A 21,027-nucleotide genomic window follows, 5' to 3' on the forward strand; every position below is an offset into this window, starting at 1 on the left:
AGTGACTTAGCAGCATTAACCAACATAATATGCTATGGATTAGATTCACACTTTGGAATGAGACGTTGTTTAGGAAAAGTGATGATAATAAAAAGAATTCCCCTTAATCATTCAATGATTATTGTATCTTTACTCCATACCCAGCAGTGGGTAAGACGGGTTTGTTTAAAGGTGAGCAAAATGTAAGTGAAGTGAAGTCACTCAGTCATGTCTGACTCTTTGTGACCCCATGGACTGTAGCCCAGGCTCCTCTGTCCATGGAATTTTCCAGGCAGGAGTACTGGAGTGGGTTGCTATTTCCTTCTCCAGGGGATCTTCCCAACCCAGGGATGGAACCCGGGTCTCCCACACTGCAGGCAGATGCTTTAAGCCCGAGCAAAACGTTAAGTCCTGCCCTAACTGGTCTCAGTGACTGGGATTCCCAAGATCCAGGGATGAGTGTAGGTGACCATTGGGAAACCACCAGACGTGAGGCTAAACTGAGACCAGGTGCACATGCACGAGTGTTTTAGACAACGCAAACTCCAGGCAGAGGTGACGGCCCAGAGAAAAGCTCAGGGGATGCTGGGCAGCACAGACTGCCCAGAATGGTGGATGCAGGGTGGGAGGCCCCAGCACTGCAGCCTCCTCGACAGAAGACATGCCCACAGAGTGCTCAACAGATGGCCAGGACTTGGCCTGTCTGTCCGCAGAGATGGTCCTTTGGCCTCAAAAGCCCACTGCAGCCTGTCTGGAGTCACAATGATGTTCTTTTGTCACGAATACTCCTTATAATCTTACACCATGCCTCCAGGTCATGAGGCTGGTAGATGGGTCCCATTAGAAGTCGCTGGATGCCAGAAGGCATTCTTAAATCCCTCCAGAAATTAAAGGGTTAAGCATGTGAGTGCTCAGGGTGGGAAATCATGACCAAGAGATTTTAATTACATCTGTCAGATTAAACAAAGATAAGTTTTCTATTCTACTGCCAAATGACTCAGTTCTAGGAAGTCTTTCTGGCCTGAACTTAAGAGTGACCAAGCAACCGGGTTTGCCCAGGACTGCCCTGGTTTAAGCACAGGAAGCCCTGAGACCAAGAGACACCTCAGTCCCAGAGAGGCCCCCGGAGCTGGTCACCTTAACCCCTGCATGTGTTTCTATGCCACCGCCCCACCCGCACCAGACCAAGCACAGCAGAGATGCCGGGTGGGGTTGGGGGAGGGGGGCAGTTCATCCCCTTCCAGCTGGTTCTATTATACCTTGGGGAGCTTTTCTTCAGTTTCTGTTTTCCTATTTTGCAGGCAAATTAACAAAGTTCTGTTTACTAAGACTACATTTTCTTTCTCTTTATAAATTCTAGATGCTTCTGTGTCCTTACAATCAATCATCTTTCAACACACTCTTGACTCATGAATTCTTGGTCTCTTGTGTAATCCTGGATCCCACCATTTCCTCTTTGATCTCATACTGTAATCTTGGCAATTCACTGGAGCCACACAGGCAGACTGAGTTTTGGTCAGTCAATTCCTTTAACATGAGCTGCTGTTGCTGAATCCCTCAGCCATGTCCGACTCTGCAGCCCTTTGGACTGTAGCCCGCCAGGCTTCTCTGTCCATGGGAATTTTCAGGCAAGAATACTGAAGTGGGTTGCCATTTCCTCCCCCAGGGGATCTTCCCCACCCAGGGATCAAACCTCTGTCTCTTATGTCTCCTGCATTGTGGGTGGGTTCTTTTATCCCCCTGAACCATATAGGCAGTTCTGGCTAATTCTCTGAGGGTTACCAGCAATGTTTCACAGATGGTGGCACATCATCATAAGGCATGAAAAATAGGCACAGTTCTATTTCATAGCTTCGACTGTGTCCCACTCAAACCAATCATGCACACTACTTTTAAACACAGTCTCATGGATTTAAATGCTGTGTGTCAACTGATGCCTTTTATAATTTCTATCTCCAGTTTGTACTTCTTCTCTGAACTCATATACAGCTGCCAATGAAAAGCTCCATTCTGATGTCCAATAGGATCTTTAAAATATCCCAAATCAAATTTAACATGCTCCCAAATAAATCCCCAGTCTCCCCAAACTGCTTCTCCTCCTAGGCTTTTCCACCTCAGGAAATGGCACACACTTCATTCCAGTTGCTCAGGTCAAAAATCTTGACCCATTATAGCAATTCTGTGGGCTCTGCCTTCAAGACACTGCCAATCTAACCCCTTCTCACAGTCACCGTTACTACCCTTGTCCAGGCCAGTCATGTCTCCCCTGGATGACTCTCCTGTTTCCTATTTTTGCCCTCCAAGTGTATGCTTCTCACTGCCCCTAGAGTAATCCTTTAAGAATGCCAGGTTATATCACGCCAGCCAGTGCACAAAACCTTCAAAAAGCCAAGGTCCTTACTAGTGGGCAGCGAACCTTCACCACCCGTCCCTTCCATTACACTTGGTCTCCCTGGCCTCATCTCCCTTGGCTCCCCACCTTCCAGGGTCTGCTCCAGCCATATGGGCCTTGCTCTTCCCCGTGCACTCCAGGCACGCTTCCCTCCAGGGTCTTAGTACTGGTGTCTCTGTCTACTACGCTTTTGCCCAGCAGGCTCCAAGATGCCCAACCTCATCTGCATGGGTCTCTCTTCAAAGGTCATCTCCTCTTAAAGGCCTTCCCTCACCACTCTACATTAGCCTGCAAGCTCCGCCACTTCACCTGAACTCTCCCTCCCTCCTCCTTGCTTTCTCTGCATCACCACGTGGCACACGCACTCAGCATGTCTCCTTCCACAGACTAGAAACCCAAGGGAAGGGACCTTAGTCTGTGGTGTTCCCTTCTGTAGCCTCAGTGACTAGCCATTCCCGACACATACTAGATGGTCAACAGATACTTGCTGAGTGACTGAATGAAAGAAGAGACTTAGTTTCAGCGCAGCACAGTGATTATATGGGGCGGTTATATCAAAGGGCTTTGGAATTAGACAAACTTGCGTTCAAACACTGTCCTTGCCACTCGTTAACTGTGTGGCCCTAGGCAAGTTATATTAGTCAGTTTCCTCCTTTGCAAAATGACGGTGATAATCTCTGCCTTGCAAGATTATATAAGGATTAGAGAGGATTTAATTAGGTAGTATTAAATTAGGTAGGAACAGGCATCCACAGCGTTATTAAGTACAATTTGTGTAATCAAGACGGGTACAGGACTGCTTGTGACTCAGAGCCTGGAAAACACTGACACCGACAGTGGCCCAGCAGACTATCCCTGGAGGAAACGAAACGTGCATTCTTGTTTATTCCACACACTATCGTTGGCACATTAACCTCAGCATTTTAATTCTTAAAACGTTGAACTCTGCAGAGATGAAGCATCCTGGAAACCAAAAAACAAAGCAAGTTCTCTTACCACTGGGTATATCAGAGGATATAATGTCCCTTTTATAAATCCTTTATAAGCCTTCCCCTAAGTCCTCGATCTACCATTTAAAGCCCATAATGGAATTTATTTTCAGATGCTTTTTGTAAGGGTAAACCACTTTCTAAACAAGTCCAGCTCAGATCTGGAATTCTCACGTTTGTGCATAATAAATACACAACTTAAGAGTTTTATTTTAAACCAAGATCCCATTGGTAATTGCCACAATCTCAGGGGGTACTGTCACTATCCTTAGTCTGGACTTCCTTGTTACAGTACAAGTAATAACATCCTCAGGGCAGCCTGCAATGTAAGCGAAAATGTCAAATCAATGGGGAAAGAAAAGGTTATTATTAACTGAAGAAGCTGTTATTTGGAATAAAAGGTGATTTTGCTAACATAACTTTGCTTGCTGAAAAGCATTCTTCTCCATGTTTTCTAAAGTAAGATTCAAAACATCATTTTCAGTTTGAAAAGCTCATCTTTGAAGGTTATTAACAACCTTTGAATGAAAAGGAAATCATACCACATTTTCTTTTATGATTCACTGAAACCAAAGCTTGCTTGAACCCATTGCCAAACTCATCCCCCTCTCAGCCACACAACTGGCGGCAATGGTGTCAGGTTCTGCTGACTCTGGAAAGGAAGCAGCTTCATGGAACTCAAGACTCCTGGTTCCAGCTACAGACCCCCAGAAAACAAAATCATATAAATCACAGACAACGTAAAGACTGTGAGAAAACATTCACACATGATGTGACCAACAGAGAATTAATTTTCAATATACAGCAGTTCATACAGCTCAATAACAATAACAAAAATCCAAACAACCCAATCAAAAAATGGGCAGAAGGCCTTGGATTTACATGTGTTCCCCATCCTGAACCCCTAAAGAGACATTTCTCCAAAGACATACAGATGGCCAATGAGCACATGAAAAGATGTTCAACATCGCTAATTATTAGAGAAATGAAGATAAAAACTACAATAAGGTATCACCTCACACCACTCAGAATGGCCACCATCAAAATGTCTACATAATAAATGCTGGAGGGGTTGTGGAGAAAAAGGAACCTTCCTATACTGTTGGTGGGGATATAAATTGGTGGAGCCACTATGGAGATATAGGGTGGAGGCTCCCTAAAAAACTAAAGTTACCCTATTACCCCAGCAATCCCACTCCTGGACATATATCCAGGAAAAGTCAAATTCAAAAAGATACATGCACCCCAATGTTCACAGCAGTACTACCTACAACAGCCAAGACACGGGAGCAACCTAAATGTCCACTGACAGATGAATGGATAGAGATGTGGTAAATATACACAGCATGGAATACTGCTCAGCCATAAAAGAGCATAAAATGACGCCATCTGCAGCAACACAGATGGACCTAGACACTGTCATGTTAAGTAAGTCAGAGGAAGACAAATACTGTATGACATCATGTATATGTGGGATCTTTATGTGGAATCTTAACTATGATACAAATGAACTTATCAGCAAAACAGAAACAGACTCACAGACATAGAAAACAAACTGATGGTTACCAAAAGGGAAAAAGAGGTAGGGGGATAAATGAGGAGTCTGGGATTAGCAGATACAAATTACTATACATAAAATAAACAAGGTCCCACTGTATAGCACAGGGGACTATATTCAATATCTGATAATGAATTAATAATGAAAAAGAATATACATATATATATATAAATATAAAACTAAGTCACTTTGCTATACACCCAAAACTAACATGACATTGTAAATTACCATTTATCCTTGCCCATATGGACTTTTATCCAAAGGGATAATGGCCCCACCCTCTATCACTGCATATTTTATATTCATATACAGTTAGACAAGAGACAAATGATGTTAATGATTTTTCTAGCCTAAGAAACATCACTTGGAAATGAACCATTTACACAAACATTATTCTTGGGTCTCATCTATGTCACTGCAAAAATTCCTGTGGATGCCCAGCTCGCATACCCTAGGGCAGGGTTTGTAAACTTGACATTACTGACACTGTGGATTGGACAGTTCATGTTATGGTGGCTGTCCTGTGCCCTGTGAGAAGTTTAGCAGTATAGTGTCCCTAGATTCAATGATGTGCTATCAATATTTCATTCAGAGTGAAAAAATAACTTTGATAAACTAGTTTGACTACTTGTAAAATTGACAAGATACACCCATCTGAATGCAGAGTTCCAAAGACTAGCAAGGAGAAATAAGAAAGCCTTCCTCAGTGATCAGTGCAAAGAAATAGAGGAAAACAACAGAATGGGAAAGACTAGAGATCTCTTCAAGAAAGTCAGAGAAACCAAGAGAACATTTCATGCAAAATGGGCACAATACAGGACAGAAATGGTACGGACCTAACAGAAGCAGAAGATACTAAGAAGAGGTGGCAAGAATACACAGAAGAACTATACAAAAAAGATTTTCATGACCCAGATAATCACGATGGTGTGATCCCTCTCCTAGAGCCAGACATCCTGGAACAAGAAGTCAAGTGGGCCTTATGAAGCATCACTATGAACAAAGCTAGTGGAGGTGATGGAATTCCAGTTGAGTTATTTCAAATCCTAAAAGATGATGCTATGAAAGTGCTGCACTCAATATGCCAGCAAATGTGGAAAACTCAGCAGTGGCTACAGGACTGGAAAAGGTCAGTTTTCATTTCAATCCTAAAGGCAGTGCCAAAGAATGTTCAAACTACCGCACAATTGTACTCACCTCACACACTAGCAAAGTAATGCTCAAAATTCTCCAAGCCAGGCTTCAACAGTACATGAACTGAGAACTTCCAGATGTTCAAGCTGGATTTAGAAAGGGCAGAGGAACCAGAGATCAAACTGCCAACATCCATTGGATCATTGAAAAAGCAAGAGAGTTCCAGAAAAACATCTACTTCTATTTTATTGATTATGCCAAAGCCTTTGACTATGTGGATCACAACAAACTGTGGAAAATTCTTCAAGAGATGGGAATACCAGACCACCTTACCTACATCCTGAGAAATCTGTATGCAGGTCAAGAAGAAACAGTTAGAAATGGACATGGAACAACAGACTGGTTCCAAATCGGGAAAGAAGTATGTCAAGGCCATATATTGTCACCCTGCTTATTTAACTTATATGCAGAGTACATCATGCGAAATGCTGGGCTGGATGAATCAAAAGCTGGAATCAAGATTGCTGGGAGAAATATCAATAACCTCAGATATGCACATGACACTACCCTTAAAGCAGAAAGCAAAGAACTAAAGAGCCTCTTGATAAAAGTGAAAGAAGAGAATGAAAAATTTGGCTTAAAACTCAACATTCAGAAAAAAATAAGATCATGGCATCTGGTCCCATCATTTCATGGAAAACAGATGGGCAAACAATGGAAACAGTGACAGACTTTATTTTGGGGGGCTCCAAAATCACTGCAGATGGTTAGTGCAGCCATGAAAATAAAAGATGTTTGCTCCTTGGAAGAAAAGCTATGACCAAACTACACAGCATATTAAAAAGCAGAGACATTACTTTGCCAACAAAGGTCCATCTAGTAGTCAAGGCTATGGTTTTTCCAGTAGTCATGTATGGATGTGAGAGTTGGACTATAAAGTAAGCTGAGCACAGAAGAATTGATGCCTTTGAACTGTGGTGTTGGAAAAAACTCTTGAGTCCCTTGGACCTCAAGGAGATCCAACCAGTCCATCCTAATGGAAATCAGTCCTGAATATTCAATGGAAGGACTGATGCCAAAGCTGAAACTCTAAGACTCTGGCCACCTGATGTGGAGAACTGACTCACTGGAAAAGGCCCTGATGCTGGGAAAGATTGAAGGCGGGAGGAGAAGGGGACGACAGAGGATGAGATGGTTTGATGGCATCACTGACTTGATGGACATGCATTTGAGCAAGCTCCAGGCGTTGGTGATGGACAGGGAAGCCTGGTGTACTGCAGTCCATGGGGTCGCAAAGAGGACACAACTGAGCGACTGAACTGAAAATTGACAAATTTCCTATACGCTTATCTGATATCCACAGCCAGACAGGAGAGATGAAGACAAAATGCAAAGTTTGGTGTCAAGGTAACACATCCCCAAGGAGAGGAGACTAAGGTATTTGACCTCATCATTGATTCTTTTTACTCCAACACTGCCTTTTTCTTCATTTTTGGTTGGGGGGACGGGAGGGAGGTGCAGGGTAGGTGTGGGCTGTTCATTTCAGTTCAATTTAAACTAACTTCTGTTGAACATCTACTTTACACGACTCCACAGGGAAGACGAGGACCATATCTGCCCCAGGACAGCATGAGCCAAACCTATGTGACTAATCAAAGCACAAAGCAGATGATGGTGATTTCCCTTCATTAGAGTTTTCCCGACTCTGGGCTTGAAGTGCTCTTCCTGTGAACACCCACAGCACTGTGTTTCTAATGATACTTACTAGTTTATCAAGGGCAGGGCTTTTTCAACCTCTCCCTTATTATGTCAAGCAGAAGATCCAAGATACATCAAAAGGCACTTTTGCTCAGTAAACTAACAACCATCATACATCAAGCATGATAGGGACTCTGTGCTGGCCTCCTCTGTTAGAATATGTTATTTGAGGGTAGAGTCCATGGCTCTCAGCTATGTTGCCCAGCACACAGGATGTGCCACACAAATTCACGTGTGGGAGGTCAGGGGCACTAAACAGAACAGAGGGCAGAGGATCACTGCAGCTAAGTCGCAGAATGAAAGCCAAATCTTCAGGGTCTAATGAGCCAGCAATGAACCAGTACGTGGATACACCTTTCTAAGAAGTTTGAAGACAAAAGGAAGGAGAATGGCAGGGTGGCAGCTTTGACTGATGGCAGGATAAAGGCTTTTTAGTTTCTAAAAGGGAAGGAAGTCTTGGATAAAAAGACTGTAGACTTGCAGAAATAAGGGAGCTGGGAGGTTGTACTCTGTGACCTATGTCTTCTTGATAAAGTAGGAGGCAAGAACATCTGCTCACAGTTCTGGTGGGGGGCAAGGGTGTGGGGTTTAAGCAGACCCAGTTGAAAAGCTATTGAGGTAAAAATGAGAGTAAGAGAAATGAAAAGACTACTGAGCTGAAGAGGACACCTGTAAACCTGTAGAGAAATCAGTCAGGTTGATTTCACAACTTTATATACCAAACTTAGTAGGTCAGAAAACAAACTGTGTCAGTCAGTCTCCTATGGCTGCTGTAACAAAGGACTAAAAACTGAGTGACTTAAAAAGAACAGAACAGTACTGGAGGCTTGAAGTCCAAAAGCAATGTGACGGTCGGGTCCCGCTCTCTTTGACGGTTCCAGAAGACAAGTCTTCCTTGCTTCTTCTGGCTTCCGGTGTTGGCCTGCCATCCTTGGCTTGTGGGTGCACTGCTCCATTCACATCACCATCTTCTCCCTGTGTGTCTTTACCCGGTCTTCCTTCTATCTTTTGTCCAAAATTCTTTTTATAATTTTATTTTAACTTGAGTATCTTTGTAAAGACCCTATTTCTAATTAAGGTTAGTTTCTAAGGCACTCGGGTCAGGGCTTCAACATATTTTTCACTAGTGGTGGTGGTAGGGGGGCCACAATTCAACCCGTAACATGTTGCTCCAAGGATAGAGATCTGTGCATGGCAAATGGGCCTGGATAAAGGGAAAAAGAAGAAATTATAGAGATGCATCAGTGGGGTGGCCAATCCAGGGAGCCCAGACTGGAGGGAGGGCAAGCAAGATGTGAATTCTGGAGATCCAGTTGGTGATCAGTGACAGTGTAAAGGGTTTGCAGGCAGGAAGTAAGTACAAGGAAGAGCTGGTTCAGCAGGAGTCACATGATCAAAGGGAAGACTGGGAAATGGGACTTCCGGCTCTAAGATATTGGATCAGTGATAGGAGGCTGGAGGGCCGGCTCTGACTATGGGGACGTGGTTTCTTGTAGACTGGAAGTAAAGTGCAACACGGAGGGACAGGGATAGATAAGAAGGAAAACGGAGGCAAAACTACGATCTGAAGTTATCAATTAGATGCTTCATGCCTCTTGATGAAGTAACAGAGTGGCTGAAAAAGTCCCCTGATAAATCAAAACGTCAGCACTGACTTTAGGTCATGATCGTCTACCTGAGCAAGACTCAGGCCTGGTGTCAGATACTGACTGCAGGGATGTATGGAGGGAACGCGTGTGAGCTTGACCCATGCTAGTTAGTTTCTGAGTAACGAGTTTTCTCATTCAAAAATGGGCTAATAGTACTTCCCTCACAGGCCTGCTGGAGTTGGTGCTCAGGGCCTCCTTGATGGATGTTTGCTGCTGTGGAGGTCGTTTTTATTACCATAAACACCACAGTCTGATGGAGGAAGACTGAAAACACATTGCTCAAAATCATAGTAGCTATGTCGTTGTTGTTCAGTCACCAAGTCGAATCCAACGCTTTGGGACCCCAGGCCTCAGCAGCTATAAAGACGACGAAAGCCCCTACCTCTCCCTTACCTTACTCTGAAGACAAAGAACACACCACATGATCCTAGAACATTTATTTCCACAGGTTCTTGATAAAAGAGCACAATCCTGTATAAGAGTATACAGTACACATGAGGGCAAAATTACATAGCAAGCCATGACTGCGCTGACACCTTCCACAGGGAAACCCCAGCGAGGAACTTTCCACCTTCTGACAGTTATAATCATTCGCATTTCCCACGCACTACAAGCCCCATCCCACCTCTCATTTTCTCCAGCCTCTAACTGAAATGTGTGTTCATAAGTTGTGCACGTGTGTACAGAAGACTCACTCTACCTACTGGATGGGAAGTTGAGACAACATGTTGTAAGTCACCCCAACGTGGCGGGGAGCCAAGCTAGGGAGGCTGCAGAGCCAGGCCTAGCTCTCTCCTCTGAAGTTTTCACATGCCACTGGGGTCTCTGGAATTCGAAAGCCAGAAGGTCTTGTGTCTGCTCCTGTACTGAACTTCTCCCAGTTCAGGTCTGGGAAGGGCAAGCTCAGGAGGAGAGCCTGCGCTTAAGGAGACCAGCGAGGAGATCTCAGCACACACAGGTGGCATTGCGGGGGAGAGAAACCTTCAAAAGCTTGTGCTCGAGACTGGATTCTTCACTCACGTCTTCTCCCGCCATCATCACTAAGTATCAGGGACTTTCAGGGCTCAAAATTGATCCCTGTCTCCCAGGAACTCCACGACAAGCCTCAAGAGCTCTTAGATAAAGTACTTAGCTGTGGCTTCGGCCTGACCACTTGTTCCTTCGGCAGTTCCACAGCCTTCCTGGCATCTGGGTGGGTGATTATGTGGCTTGATATGTGAACAACATGGCTTCAGTACCATGGGGGTCTGCTTTAAGAACAGGAGACAATGGACGGAGGACACTGAGGCTGCTGTCACCATGAATCCTGAGACAGGGTCTGGGAAGGTCCTGTGGGGTCTTGTTAGGTGGCTGCCTTTGCTGCCCTTCGAGCCTCATGCTCGAACCTGGCCTTTTCCCTCATCTCCTTTTCTCTCTGAATCAAATTTACCAGCTCCAGATGCCACTCCTGCAGCTTCTGCTCATAGGTTGCGATATCCTCAGCTTCACAGGTGGGGAGCTGCTCCTTCACAAGCTGGGTGGTCAGGGTCAGAAGGCTTTCGGGCTCAACTTTGCCCAGAGCCTGCAGCTTAGAATGTAAGGCCTGTTGAAACAAAGGGCAAAAACAAAACAAAAACAAGGAGATGTGGAAGGGGAAGGAAAGTGAAGAATACAAAGAGGAAGAGAGGAGAGATTAAGTCATTGCAAAATCTGCACATATTCTACTCATAGGACAAGGTACTTTACTGGAAGCCTGTCACGCTGCCTCTCATCCAGGCACTGATAGCTTCTGCTCTTTGCTTTCAGCGTAGCAATTCTGCTAAGATGCCCCACATGTGATTCCTTCCCCTTCACTCATACACAGTAAATGGAACTCCGTATGCTGTGATTCTCTGTATAATTTGTTTCAAACCACAAAGACTGCACAAGTATAATGAACCTCCATTTCCTTTCTGACCAAGTAGCAAACCCCATGAACAAAGGACCCTAAGATGCAAACAAAATGATAGAAGCAGCTGATAAAATGGACTGAACCTGTCCACAGCTCTTCCTTTAGAATAAATGGGATCAATGTTTGCCTAACTAGTTTTCCTTTCACCAGATGGAAGTCACGTCAAGGCTTTCTTACTAATGGCATACTAAACAGCTCCCATGAGTGCTTTCGCATTATAAGCCTCCCCGTGCTGTGCTTCATGAAAGGTCAGCCTTGACATTCTGACTGCTTATGGCTCCATCTGAAATGGCAGCTCTATTTGGTTGGTATTGTAATATTTCTGGAGGAGTAAAGTACTAAAACCACTAATCTACTTAAGTGCTTCAAGATGTAGATCAGAGACCCACTTATGGCTCCAGATTTAGCATATACCACATACCCCATGCTCCACAAAATAAATGCGATTTACTGGCGTATGTGATGAGGCCTGCTCTAATAGCAGGGGCTGAAAGGTAGGAAGGGTCCATGGGCTTCAAGGAGCAGCCAGAGGCCTCATGTGATGGTTTAGTCATATAAAAATAAGCCCCAGATTACCTGGGACTAATAAAAATCAGGCACCAGGAAGAAAAGAAAGTGTCTAACACACAGCAAGCAGTCAAGAAATCCTGGTCTCTTTTCTTTTTGTGAATTAAAAAAAAAAAAGGATTGTGGAAGAGCAAGGGCTAAGAATTTAATGCAGGCACAGATTTCTATTTTCTAAAATTAAAGATATACGAAACAAGGAAAAGGTTGTAAGTTTTAGAAGTGGGCAATATGAATATGGTGAATGATAACCTATGGGGCTAGGCAGAGTGTTTTCCTTTTTAGCTTTTCTAAACCTGCAAAGTTAGGCAAAGTTAAGAGGAAACAACAAGTATGTAAATTCTTAACATAGTCGCTAATTCTCTGTGTACCCTGAAAACACTGATTAACCTTCCTTTTTCAGTTTTTAAATTATAAAGGAAGGGAGTTGAGCAATGACCTTAGAGAAGTACTGGGAAAAACAGCCAAAAGTACTAGAATCCTCCTTAGAACATTCAGAAATAGATTTCCCAAAGCTGGTCCCACTCCTGCAAAGATTTAAATGTGGCAGTCTGGCCACGTGTATATCCCTCTGGACCAAAAGGACACCACCTTGGGTCAGCGGGGGGCGGGGGGGGAGGGGACGGGAGGTTTTCTGCTTCACACGATGAACTCTCCTTCAGGCAGCACGGTTTTTTTTGCTTGGCTCTAGACAGACGAGAAACACAGCAAGGAAGAGGCCAGGGGGTTAAACTCTGAACACGGCTCTGCCTCCCTGACCCTAACCACAGAGCACTGTGCAACACACAGTTGAAGGCTACTAGCGGCAGCCTGAGTGCCGGAGCTCCTGAGAAACAGCAGTGGGAGCCTGCTGACACTGTCCGTGGAGCTCAGAGGGCACTTCCAGGAGCCTCAGTGCATGCCACAAAGCCGAGCCAGAGAAGATACCTGCATTTCATCTCCATCATACTCAAATGCGGCTTTGCGGTTTCTACCTAGGTTTCTGGAGATCGAGAGGGTTCAACCTCCAGCTCCTCTTCACCCAGGGCTGCAGTCAGGTGCTTGCTATGGGAAGGAAGGCTATTTATTACCCACCCGTCAGAGATGAGTGGTAGGTAGTGACATGCTGCTTCAGGGAACAAAACTGTGACCAATTCGCTCAAGTACAAAAAGGGGTATAAAATTTCCATTTGTTTCAGATCACTTCCTGTGTAAGGAGATAAAAATGTGATTTTTGATGACAGTTTTCAATGCCCTTCTGTGCAATACTGATGCATGAAAGGACTGCGTGTCTGTCTCCATGATGGAGAAGCACATTTAACACATAGATGAGGGGACTCCAGCCTGCCCTAACTCACCTCATACCGTTCCAGGTATTGGGGAAGCTTGGACCTCTCGGTTTCCTCCACGTCCAGCTGCTCCATCAGCTCCTCCTCCGATGGGCTCTCCTCACCTCCCTGGGGCTGCTCCTCTGGAGACTCCCGGGCCGGAGCAGTCAGAGCCTTCAGTGCCCTGTCCAGCACATCCAGCTGTGGAGCAGAAAGGGGCAGAGACTCAGCTCCCTGTGGCCCTGAGGGCACTGGGGAGGGAGGCTGCAGAAGGGGAAGGGAGGGAAGCCTGGGGCCTGAAAAATCTCGAGAAGAGTTCTCTTATTAAATTACCGAAAACAGAAACGGTTATGTAATTTTACAGTAGAAAACACCTTGTCACATGGCATGGAACACTTAGTACAAAACAAATGGAACAATAAGCAGACTCAGAATTATCTGTGTAAGTGAATCAGCAGAGTGGCTTTTGATTTCACTTTTAATCAGCCAGATAGGAATCAAGGAATTATGCCCGATGGGCAATGAAGTAACACCCCTTCCATGTCTTTCTTCCTTAATTGGTTTGGAATTGGAAGAATGGGAAAGAAAAACCACTACAGACCACAACCAACATCAGGCCATTCTGAAAGTACAATAAAGCCTCTGAATCTAGGCGGGGGCCTCCTTCAGAGAAAAATTCAACTCACAGGACATTTAGAGATTAGGAATCAGCCAATCTATATAAGCTGCTGACAAAGACCAGACAGCATACATGAAATTTGTTGTAACAGGGGATTTCTGTGACTTAGAAAGTAAGTAAATTATGAAACAGAAGGTTTCTTTTCTGTTTTGATCCCTCTCCCCTTACCACCTTCATTTTGAGACAACCTCCTTTGAGGAGGGCCTGATCATCAAGAGATGGGACAGAAACAGCCTCAAGGCCAGCATTAACACCTGTGTGAATACCAATTAATTCTGTCCATGTCAACTCAGAACAAAAATCCAGAAAATACTCCAAGGCTTTTCAATGCCACTAATACATTATACCCAAATCTGACACATATCCCATTCAATGCTGACATCTGAATCACATTTCTATGAAGTCAGAACACAAAGAATGCAAGTCTGGCTCAAACTGCAATAAGCATCTCCCTGGCAGAGCATCTATGTCTAATTTTGTGTTTCAATCACTAGTACTGACTATAGTAGGGTTAAAACATGAATATATATTCAGAAATGTGTATGCTTTGGTATAAATGTCTCGCAGAAAACAATGACTCACTAGACATCAGTACAAGGAGCCAGTAGAGGGACCAGACTTCTGTATCCTGAGACCAAAATGGAAGCCACGGGGCGAGATGGAGTGATTGGGTCAAGGCAAAACAAACAGCTCAAAGTCAACTTTCACACTCTGTTAACGAAATAACTGATGTCCTTTGAGGCCTGACTCTGGCTACAAAAGCTGCTTGAACAGGGGCGAGCACAACGGCTCCCTACCGGGCATAAGCTTGCCACATGCTTTCCCATGGCTTGAGCTAAGTCTAGGAACTTTGCAGAATGGAGTCTGAGGTGACCAAGGGGGATGAGCTTTGAGGCTGATGGGAGGACAGGGTCCTAGTCTGGGCAAACTGAAAGACTTAGAACTCTGGAAGGGACACCTGGTCCAGACCTCCTCAGCATCATGCATTCACCACAGAATGACTTAATGGAAAGAAAGAAAGATGGCACCATTTCTACTGCCTAAACTCATTTCTTGAGAGTTTAGGAAAACTCTGACAGGTAGTCAGTCTCTCAGGACTACATGACGATACAGAAATGCCAAAAGTAAAAAATAAAATCTTAATGTCTCTTATGCTCCTACTGAGATTTTACTTTGGTGGTGGTAGTGGTGGAGGGCAATAAACAGTATTTTATTGAACTCAGTTTGAATTTCTTGGGAGACGAATAGTTTTCCTCCCAGACAGTGAAGTATAAAAGCAACGTTAATGTTATTTTCTAGTGCTTGTTGGTAACACTGAGAATGTTTGTGGTTTTTTTCATTCCTTTTCAACTGAGTAAATACATGAATCTATAGAGATAGAGAAGGTGGGGCTGGGGGAGACAATGAAAACAAATCCAAAGCTTGACTTATAAGGGACAAGAGATGCTAAATCCCCCAGGGAACTTACCGCTTCCCTACACAGCTTCCCATCCTCTGGGGAGGAGGCCACCTTCTCCATCACGCGAAGGGCTCTGTCGAGGTAGCCTGGCCGCCACAGAAGTGGCATGTTATGGTACACAGCCCGCAGCCCCTGCTGCAACTCCACCTTCCCTGTGGCCAGAAAGAGCAATGAAGAAGGCTTAGCCATGGCTTCCCACTATGTCTGAGACTGAGGACTTGAAGACACAAGTGAGTACTCAGCTGGCAGCTCAAGAAATGGAGGATCATTTCAAATCTCTACTAAGACTCATCCCATCCACTGAAAAAGGGTATTTCAGATGGATGATGAAAAACGTGGTAAAAGTCAATGTACATACTTTTCAATATAAACTTGTATGGACTGTTTTTTTTTTTTTTTTTACTTTTCCATTTGGACTACTGGAGACTATCATGAAGGCTGAGGGAAATTTACAGGGGTCACTATATCTGCCTCTAATAGTGTGTGTGCATGCAAGCTAAGTCGCTTCAGTCGTGTCCAACTCTGAGCGACCCCATGGACTGTAGCCCACCAGGCTCCTCTGTTCATGGGATTCTCTAGGCAAGAATACTGGAGTGGGTTGGGTTGCCATGCCCTTCTCCAGGGGATCTGCCCAACACAGGGAATGAACCCATGTCTCTTATGTCTCCTGCATTGGCAGGTGGGTTCTTGACTGCTAACACTACCTGGGAAGCCTGCTCTAAGTGGAGCTACCCTTATAAAACAAGTCAAGCAATTGAAATACTACTTTTGTTTCAAGACAAAATGTTGCTCCAAAAAAGAAATTTCACAACTTTCTTACACTGAAAAATCCTGTCAACATCTGACAACTTTCCTTGCCAGGAAATATTTGACATTTTTCAAAATGCTCCAAAACAGTCCATTGAATGTCCTTATGGAAAAAAAGAAAAGAAAATCTCACTTTACTCTCCTTTCTTTTAGTTGAGCTGCATCAGTATTTAAATTATACAGTCCTCGTCCTCCGTGTGGGTCTCAGGACATGAGTGTTTCTCTTGGAACCTCAAACAATCATAACTAGAGCTGAAGATGTGGCTGGCTGACAGCAGGGTCCCCCAGTGAGAAGGGAGGCTGTCTTGGGATTCCAGGGGGATACAGACGTTCTCTGAACTAACGACCAAAGTCACCTTGAGCTGCCAGGTATTAAGTCTACCTTCACTTATCTTTCCTTGGAAGGAGGATTTGGGAAAGCTGTAGTGGAACAGAAACAGACAAAGCTCATCAGGTGACAGCTAATTTTAGACCTTTAAGATACTTGGGGCTGGCTGCAGTCACGTTCCGGGAAGCTGCTTATGTTGGAGGTAAATGAGGCTACACCGCACATGACACGCTGTGAGCAGGGGGATCTGGATCTGATGCTGCCAGATTCAAAGCACTCAGGCCTCTGCTCAGAATCAGGAACAACAAAGCACATTTTCTCGGCCCTGACAACTTCCTGGACAATTCATGCAGTGAAACAGGCCTGAGTGCTCCTCTGAAGGTAAATGCAAAAACTTGTAATTAGTATCGAAAGTAGATGGGTAAGAGAAAATGATTTTTCTTTTAATTTCCAAAATATTATTTTATAATATTTTATAAAATATATTTTAATCTCCAAATCATACAAGGAACACCTATGCCTCAACAAAAAACTAATAAACTGATTTAAAAACGGACTAAGAACTTGAATAGACATTTTCCCAAAGAAGACACACAACAGCCAATGGACATGTGACAAGATGAGCAATGTCATCAACCATCAAAACCAAAGTCAAAAAGCATAATATCATCTCACACTTGGCAGGATGGCTCCTATCAAAGAAAGAAACCCAAGTGCTGGTGAGAGTAGGGAGAAACTAGGACCTTTGTGCATCACTGGTGGGAATGCAAAACGGCACCAACTGCCACGCAAAACGATAGGGAGTGTCCTCAAAAAAATAAACTGTCACATGAGCCAGCAACTGCACTCCGGGTATTTATCCAAAAGAACTGAAGTCAAGATCTTGAAGAGATACTGGCACTCTCTTGATCTTGGAAAAAGTGATTTTTAAAAAGAGTGGTCCACTCTTTTGTTAGTCTGAGAGCAGTCCAATGAACTCCTCTGAGTCTGTTTCTACCAGAATCAGGATCCAAAATGCCACACTACATTTCGTTGGTGAAGATCAACTCCAAAAGCAGTCAAACTGCTGTAACTTAGATGATTTTCAGAAAACAAAGCTAACAGGCAGACACAGTATATGATTAGTAGAAGGCACTTTCCCAAATGCCTATCTGCTTAGGAGAGAGCATGGAAGGCTAATGAAACAATATGAATTTTAATTAACTGTAATTCAGGACACATTTGATGCACACTTAGGTTGAATGTTATGTGCTCAGATCTGCTGAGAGCCAAGGCCGCTCCTCAAAAGGCCTTGCCCTCCTGACTGTCTGATTTAATGCAGTCGGGGCTCTAAAGCAAAGCCAGCCGCCCTGTGCATGGCAGTCACACTGACTAGCGAGTCCCTCTCTGCTGTCCCAAAGTGCTACTGGATGCCTCTCTGCATTCCTCTTCCCTCACCTGAGAACAATACTGACAATATGCATTCAATATTCTTCCTCCTGGGCTTGGGTTTAAAGAGACAGGAAGATCTTTTTAATACTGGGAAATAGTCTACTGGCTGGTTCTCCCAAATGAGGACCAGAACTTTCCTTTCTTTATCCCTTCTTCACACTGCTTACCACTGAATATAATCAAGAGCCATCAGAACTAGTTCTCACCTTGCCAGTGGTCAGAGGTTTTTAAATCCCACTTTGTTGTCTTACAACTACAAGGCCATCAAAGTCCAGTTTAATGTATAAAAATGAACGCTGTATTGGAATTCCACAAGTCTAAATCAAATTATAATTTTATTATAATTAAGAAGTATAATTTTATTATATTAAGAAGGAAAAGAATGAATCAGTTCCTATCTGTGAAGAACAATGTTAGTTAAGGACCTCCAGCTTACCAAGAAGTGCATAGCCATACAACTGGGAACTCAGCCCCACCGAGTTCTTCTGCTTCAGGCCTGGGAGTAACAGGGAGGCACCAAAGTTCCTCTCCTCTTCCCACTGAAACAGAATACAGCAGGTCATGGTGTAGCCAAGCAATGTATACTGTATGCAGAAATGTGAGTGTTAATGACACAGAGGGAAAAAGAATATGCTATAATATTAGGTAAAAGAAACAAAATAATCATACTAAAGCTACATGATAATTCTGATTTTGTAAAGAAAAGATATTTATGTTTGATAAAAAATGCAGAATAGAAATGCTCAATATGTTAACAGATTTCTAGGCAGTTAAATTACAAGCAATTCTGGTTTTCCTCTTTGTACTTTTCATTCCTTTCAGAATCTGGGGCAGTGAGTAACAGTTCCTTTTACAATCAGAAAAGCAAAATAAAACAAAAATAAAGAGCCTACTCTGGATCAACACCGCCTCGAGGCGATCAATAAAGATTACCCATGCTGTTAGCTCTGTGCTCACATTGCTATGACGTAACAGAGCAGACCTTCTGAATTTTAAACAATTCAGCAATAAGACTCCTACTTCACAGTGTTCAAGTAAATACAACTATTAGACTGCTTTTAGACAGATTTATGCCTCTTAAAAATAAATTAGGCAATCAGAAACACTTAGTGATCACTTCTTTCAACCCAGGGTGCAACATTACATTTCAATAAAGTTGAAGCCTTTTGAGACATGAGGAAATGGGGAGCAGAAACACAAGCACTGCTGAGGCTGCTGCAGACAGCGATGGCAGTGACGGGGCCCACTGTAATCGCAGGCCCGAGGAGCGAGTGCCTTGGCAACTCCGCAGACAGTGAGAGCCCTGATCATCTCGGAGCCGGCACTGCAGGAGCACACAGCAGCCTGAGTCTTTGTTCTGGCTTAGAAATACAGAACGCAAAGCTGAGGTGGCCCTGCACCGGTCAGAGACTGAACAAGGTGTGCAAGCTATGCCTGCAGTCAGGTGTAAGCGGGGCACCCCTGGTGTTAACAGGCACCAAAACCTCTTTCTTGGGAATGACCTTTGTGCACTGCATTGCAAGTGCAATTTCTTAAGGTTTTACTAAACCTTTGAAACAAGCAAAGACCTTGGGAGAAAAACAAAGCCTCCCCAGGCACTTTCGCAGCACACAGAAGTAACAGAGCTAGTAATTAAGGAGGTCATTTCACTTTCAAAAGCAAATCACTCACAGCTTTGATTTCCCTCCACATAAACTGCATGAAAAGGGGCTCAGGGAATAAACAACATGGAACCTTAAAGATGTTTTTTCTTTTCTTTACGGAAAAACATGATCCATAGTATCAGGATGAACTAATGAACTGTGAGGTATGCTTCAGGCTATGACATTCATTTCAGAAAAAGAAAACACACCATAAATTTTTTACAATGGGGACTAGGTTAGATGATCTTTGCAGTTTCCACCCAAAGCAGTATTTTTTGATGTTACATTTGAGGTTGAGGGCAAAGTCTGTAGGGCCAGACTGCCTGGCTTCACCACCTATGTATGAGCTCGGCCACTATTATGCAGTATCTCTGTGCCCTTGTGTTCTCATCTTCATGGAGCTGAGAGGACTGAATGAATGAATAAATCTAAAACACCAAGAACACAGAAGTGTAAAGTAAGTGCTATTTAAGTATTAGCTACTGTTATCACTGCTGTCACTCTTAGGGGAGCAATAAAGCAATTGGAGAAGGAAATGGCAACCCACTCCAGTATTCTTGCCTGGAAAATCCCATGGTGAGAGGAGCCTGGAGGGACACCACTTAGTGACTAAGCAATAACAATGAAGAGATGAAACCAAAATTTGGTATTCTCCACTGACCCAGAGCACCTTAGGAAAATACTGACACAAATTAAAAACCAGTATTTAATACCTGAAGCTGTGGTCAAAGCTAGCTGCCTCACTGCTTCATTGGCATCCAGTTCTCACTGATCATCAGTTGCCCATTTCTGAATGTATGAGGCACACTCAGCATAGCTCATGTTTCAGAATGTACATAAGGACTTTCACTTGAGATTCTTCCAAGCGGAAGAACATTCAATTCCACTTTGTTAGAACCCAGGACCTAAAATGTGTGGGTGAACACTCATTCCTGGCTGTGCGGGGTCACAGGGCTGCACACCAGGTATCTTTTCCCAGATGCTGAGGGCAGGGCTTTCCTCTGGCCCCCACATCCCTACTGAGCAGCTGCTGCTGGCTTCTCTAAGGCTCTTAGTACTGTTTCAAGACAGGTCACTTACACTGAAGTCTGTCTTCTTTGCCAGGCACTGGTACAGAACATAGAGGGAGAGGAGTTGGGTGGAAGGAACTTCGAAAGCTTCTTGCATCATGATCTCAAAAACCACAGATAAGGCATCTGACAAGAAGATCAAAGTAAAAATGAGGAAATTAGCTTAGGTAACATCATCAAATCTGTATTTAACTATGCATGCATGTCAGGAAGCATTTAACAGGCGGCTTCCCGTGTGCTCTTATGGATCTGTCAGGAAACCTTTGGCCCTTATTAATTCCTGAATATTCAAGAATTAAGAGGAGAGGCACGCCTTTCCGGGGCTGAGGAATCCAGGCATTTCCTTTGTC

The 21,027-nt window shown here is 43.9% G+C and overlaps 1 protein-coding gene across 3 annotated transcripts in view; it reads right to left on the reverse strand.

The window, feature by feature from the left end:
• Positions 1–9,881: 9,881 nt before the first annotated feature.
• Positions 9,882–21,027, reverse strand: part of MRPS27 (mitochondrial ribosomal protein S27) — a 99,961-nt gene continuing 88,815 nt past the window's right edge. For all 3 annotated transcript variants that reach the window (XM_070476797.1, XM_020915660.2, XM_070476798.1), the window contains 5 exons: positions 20,688–20,803; positions 18,401–18,503; positions 15,408–15,550; positions 13,291–13,461; positions 9,882–11,041 (listed from right to left, as the gene is read on the reverse strand). In XM_070476797.1, coding sequence (XP_070332898.1) covers positions 10,802–11,041; positions 13,291–13,461; positions 15,408–15,550; positions 18,401–18,503; positions 20,688–20,803 — 773 coding nt within the window. In that variant the 3' untranslated portion in view covers positions 9,882–10,801. The remainder of the gene's footprint in view (positions 11,042–13,290; positions 13,462–15,407; positions 15,551–18,400; positions 18,504–20,687; positions 20,804–21,027) is intronic.

The sequence above is a fragment of the Odocoileus virginianus genome, chromosome 14, assembly GCF_023699985.2.
Source record: "Odocoileus virginianus isolate 20LAN1187 ecotype Illinois chromosome 14, Ovbor_1.2, whole genome shotgun sequence".
NCBI lineage: Eukaryota > Metazoa > Chordata > Mammalia > Artiodactyla > Cervidae > Odocoileus > Odocoileus virginianus.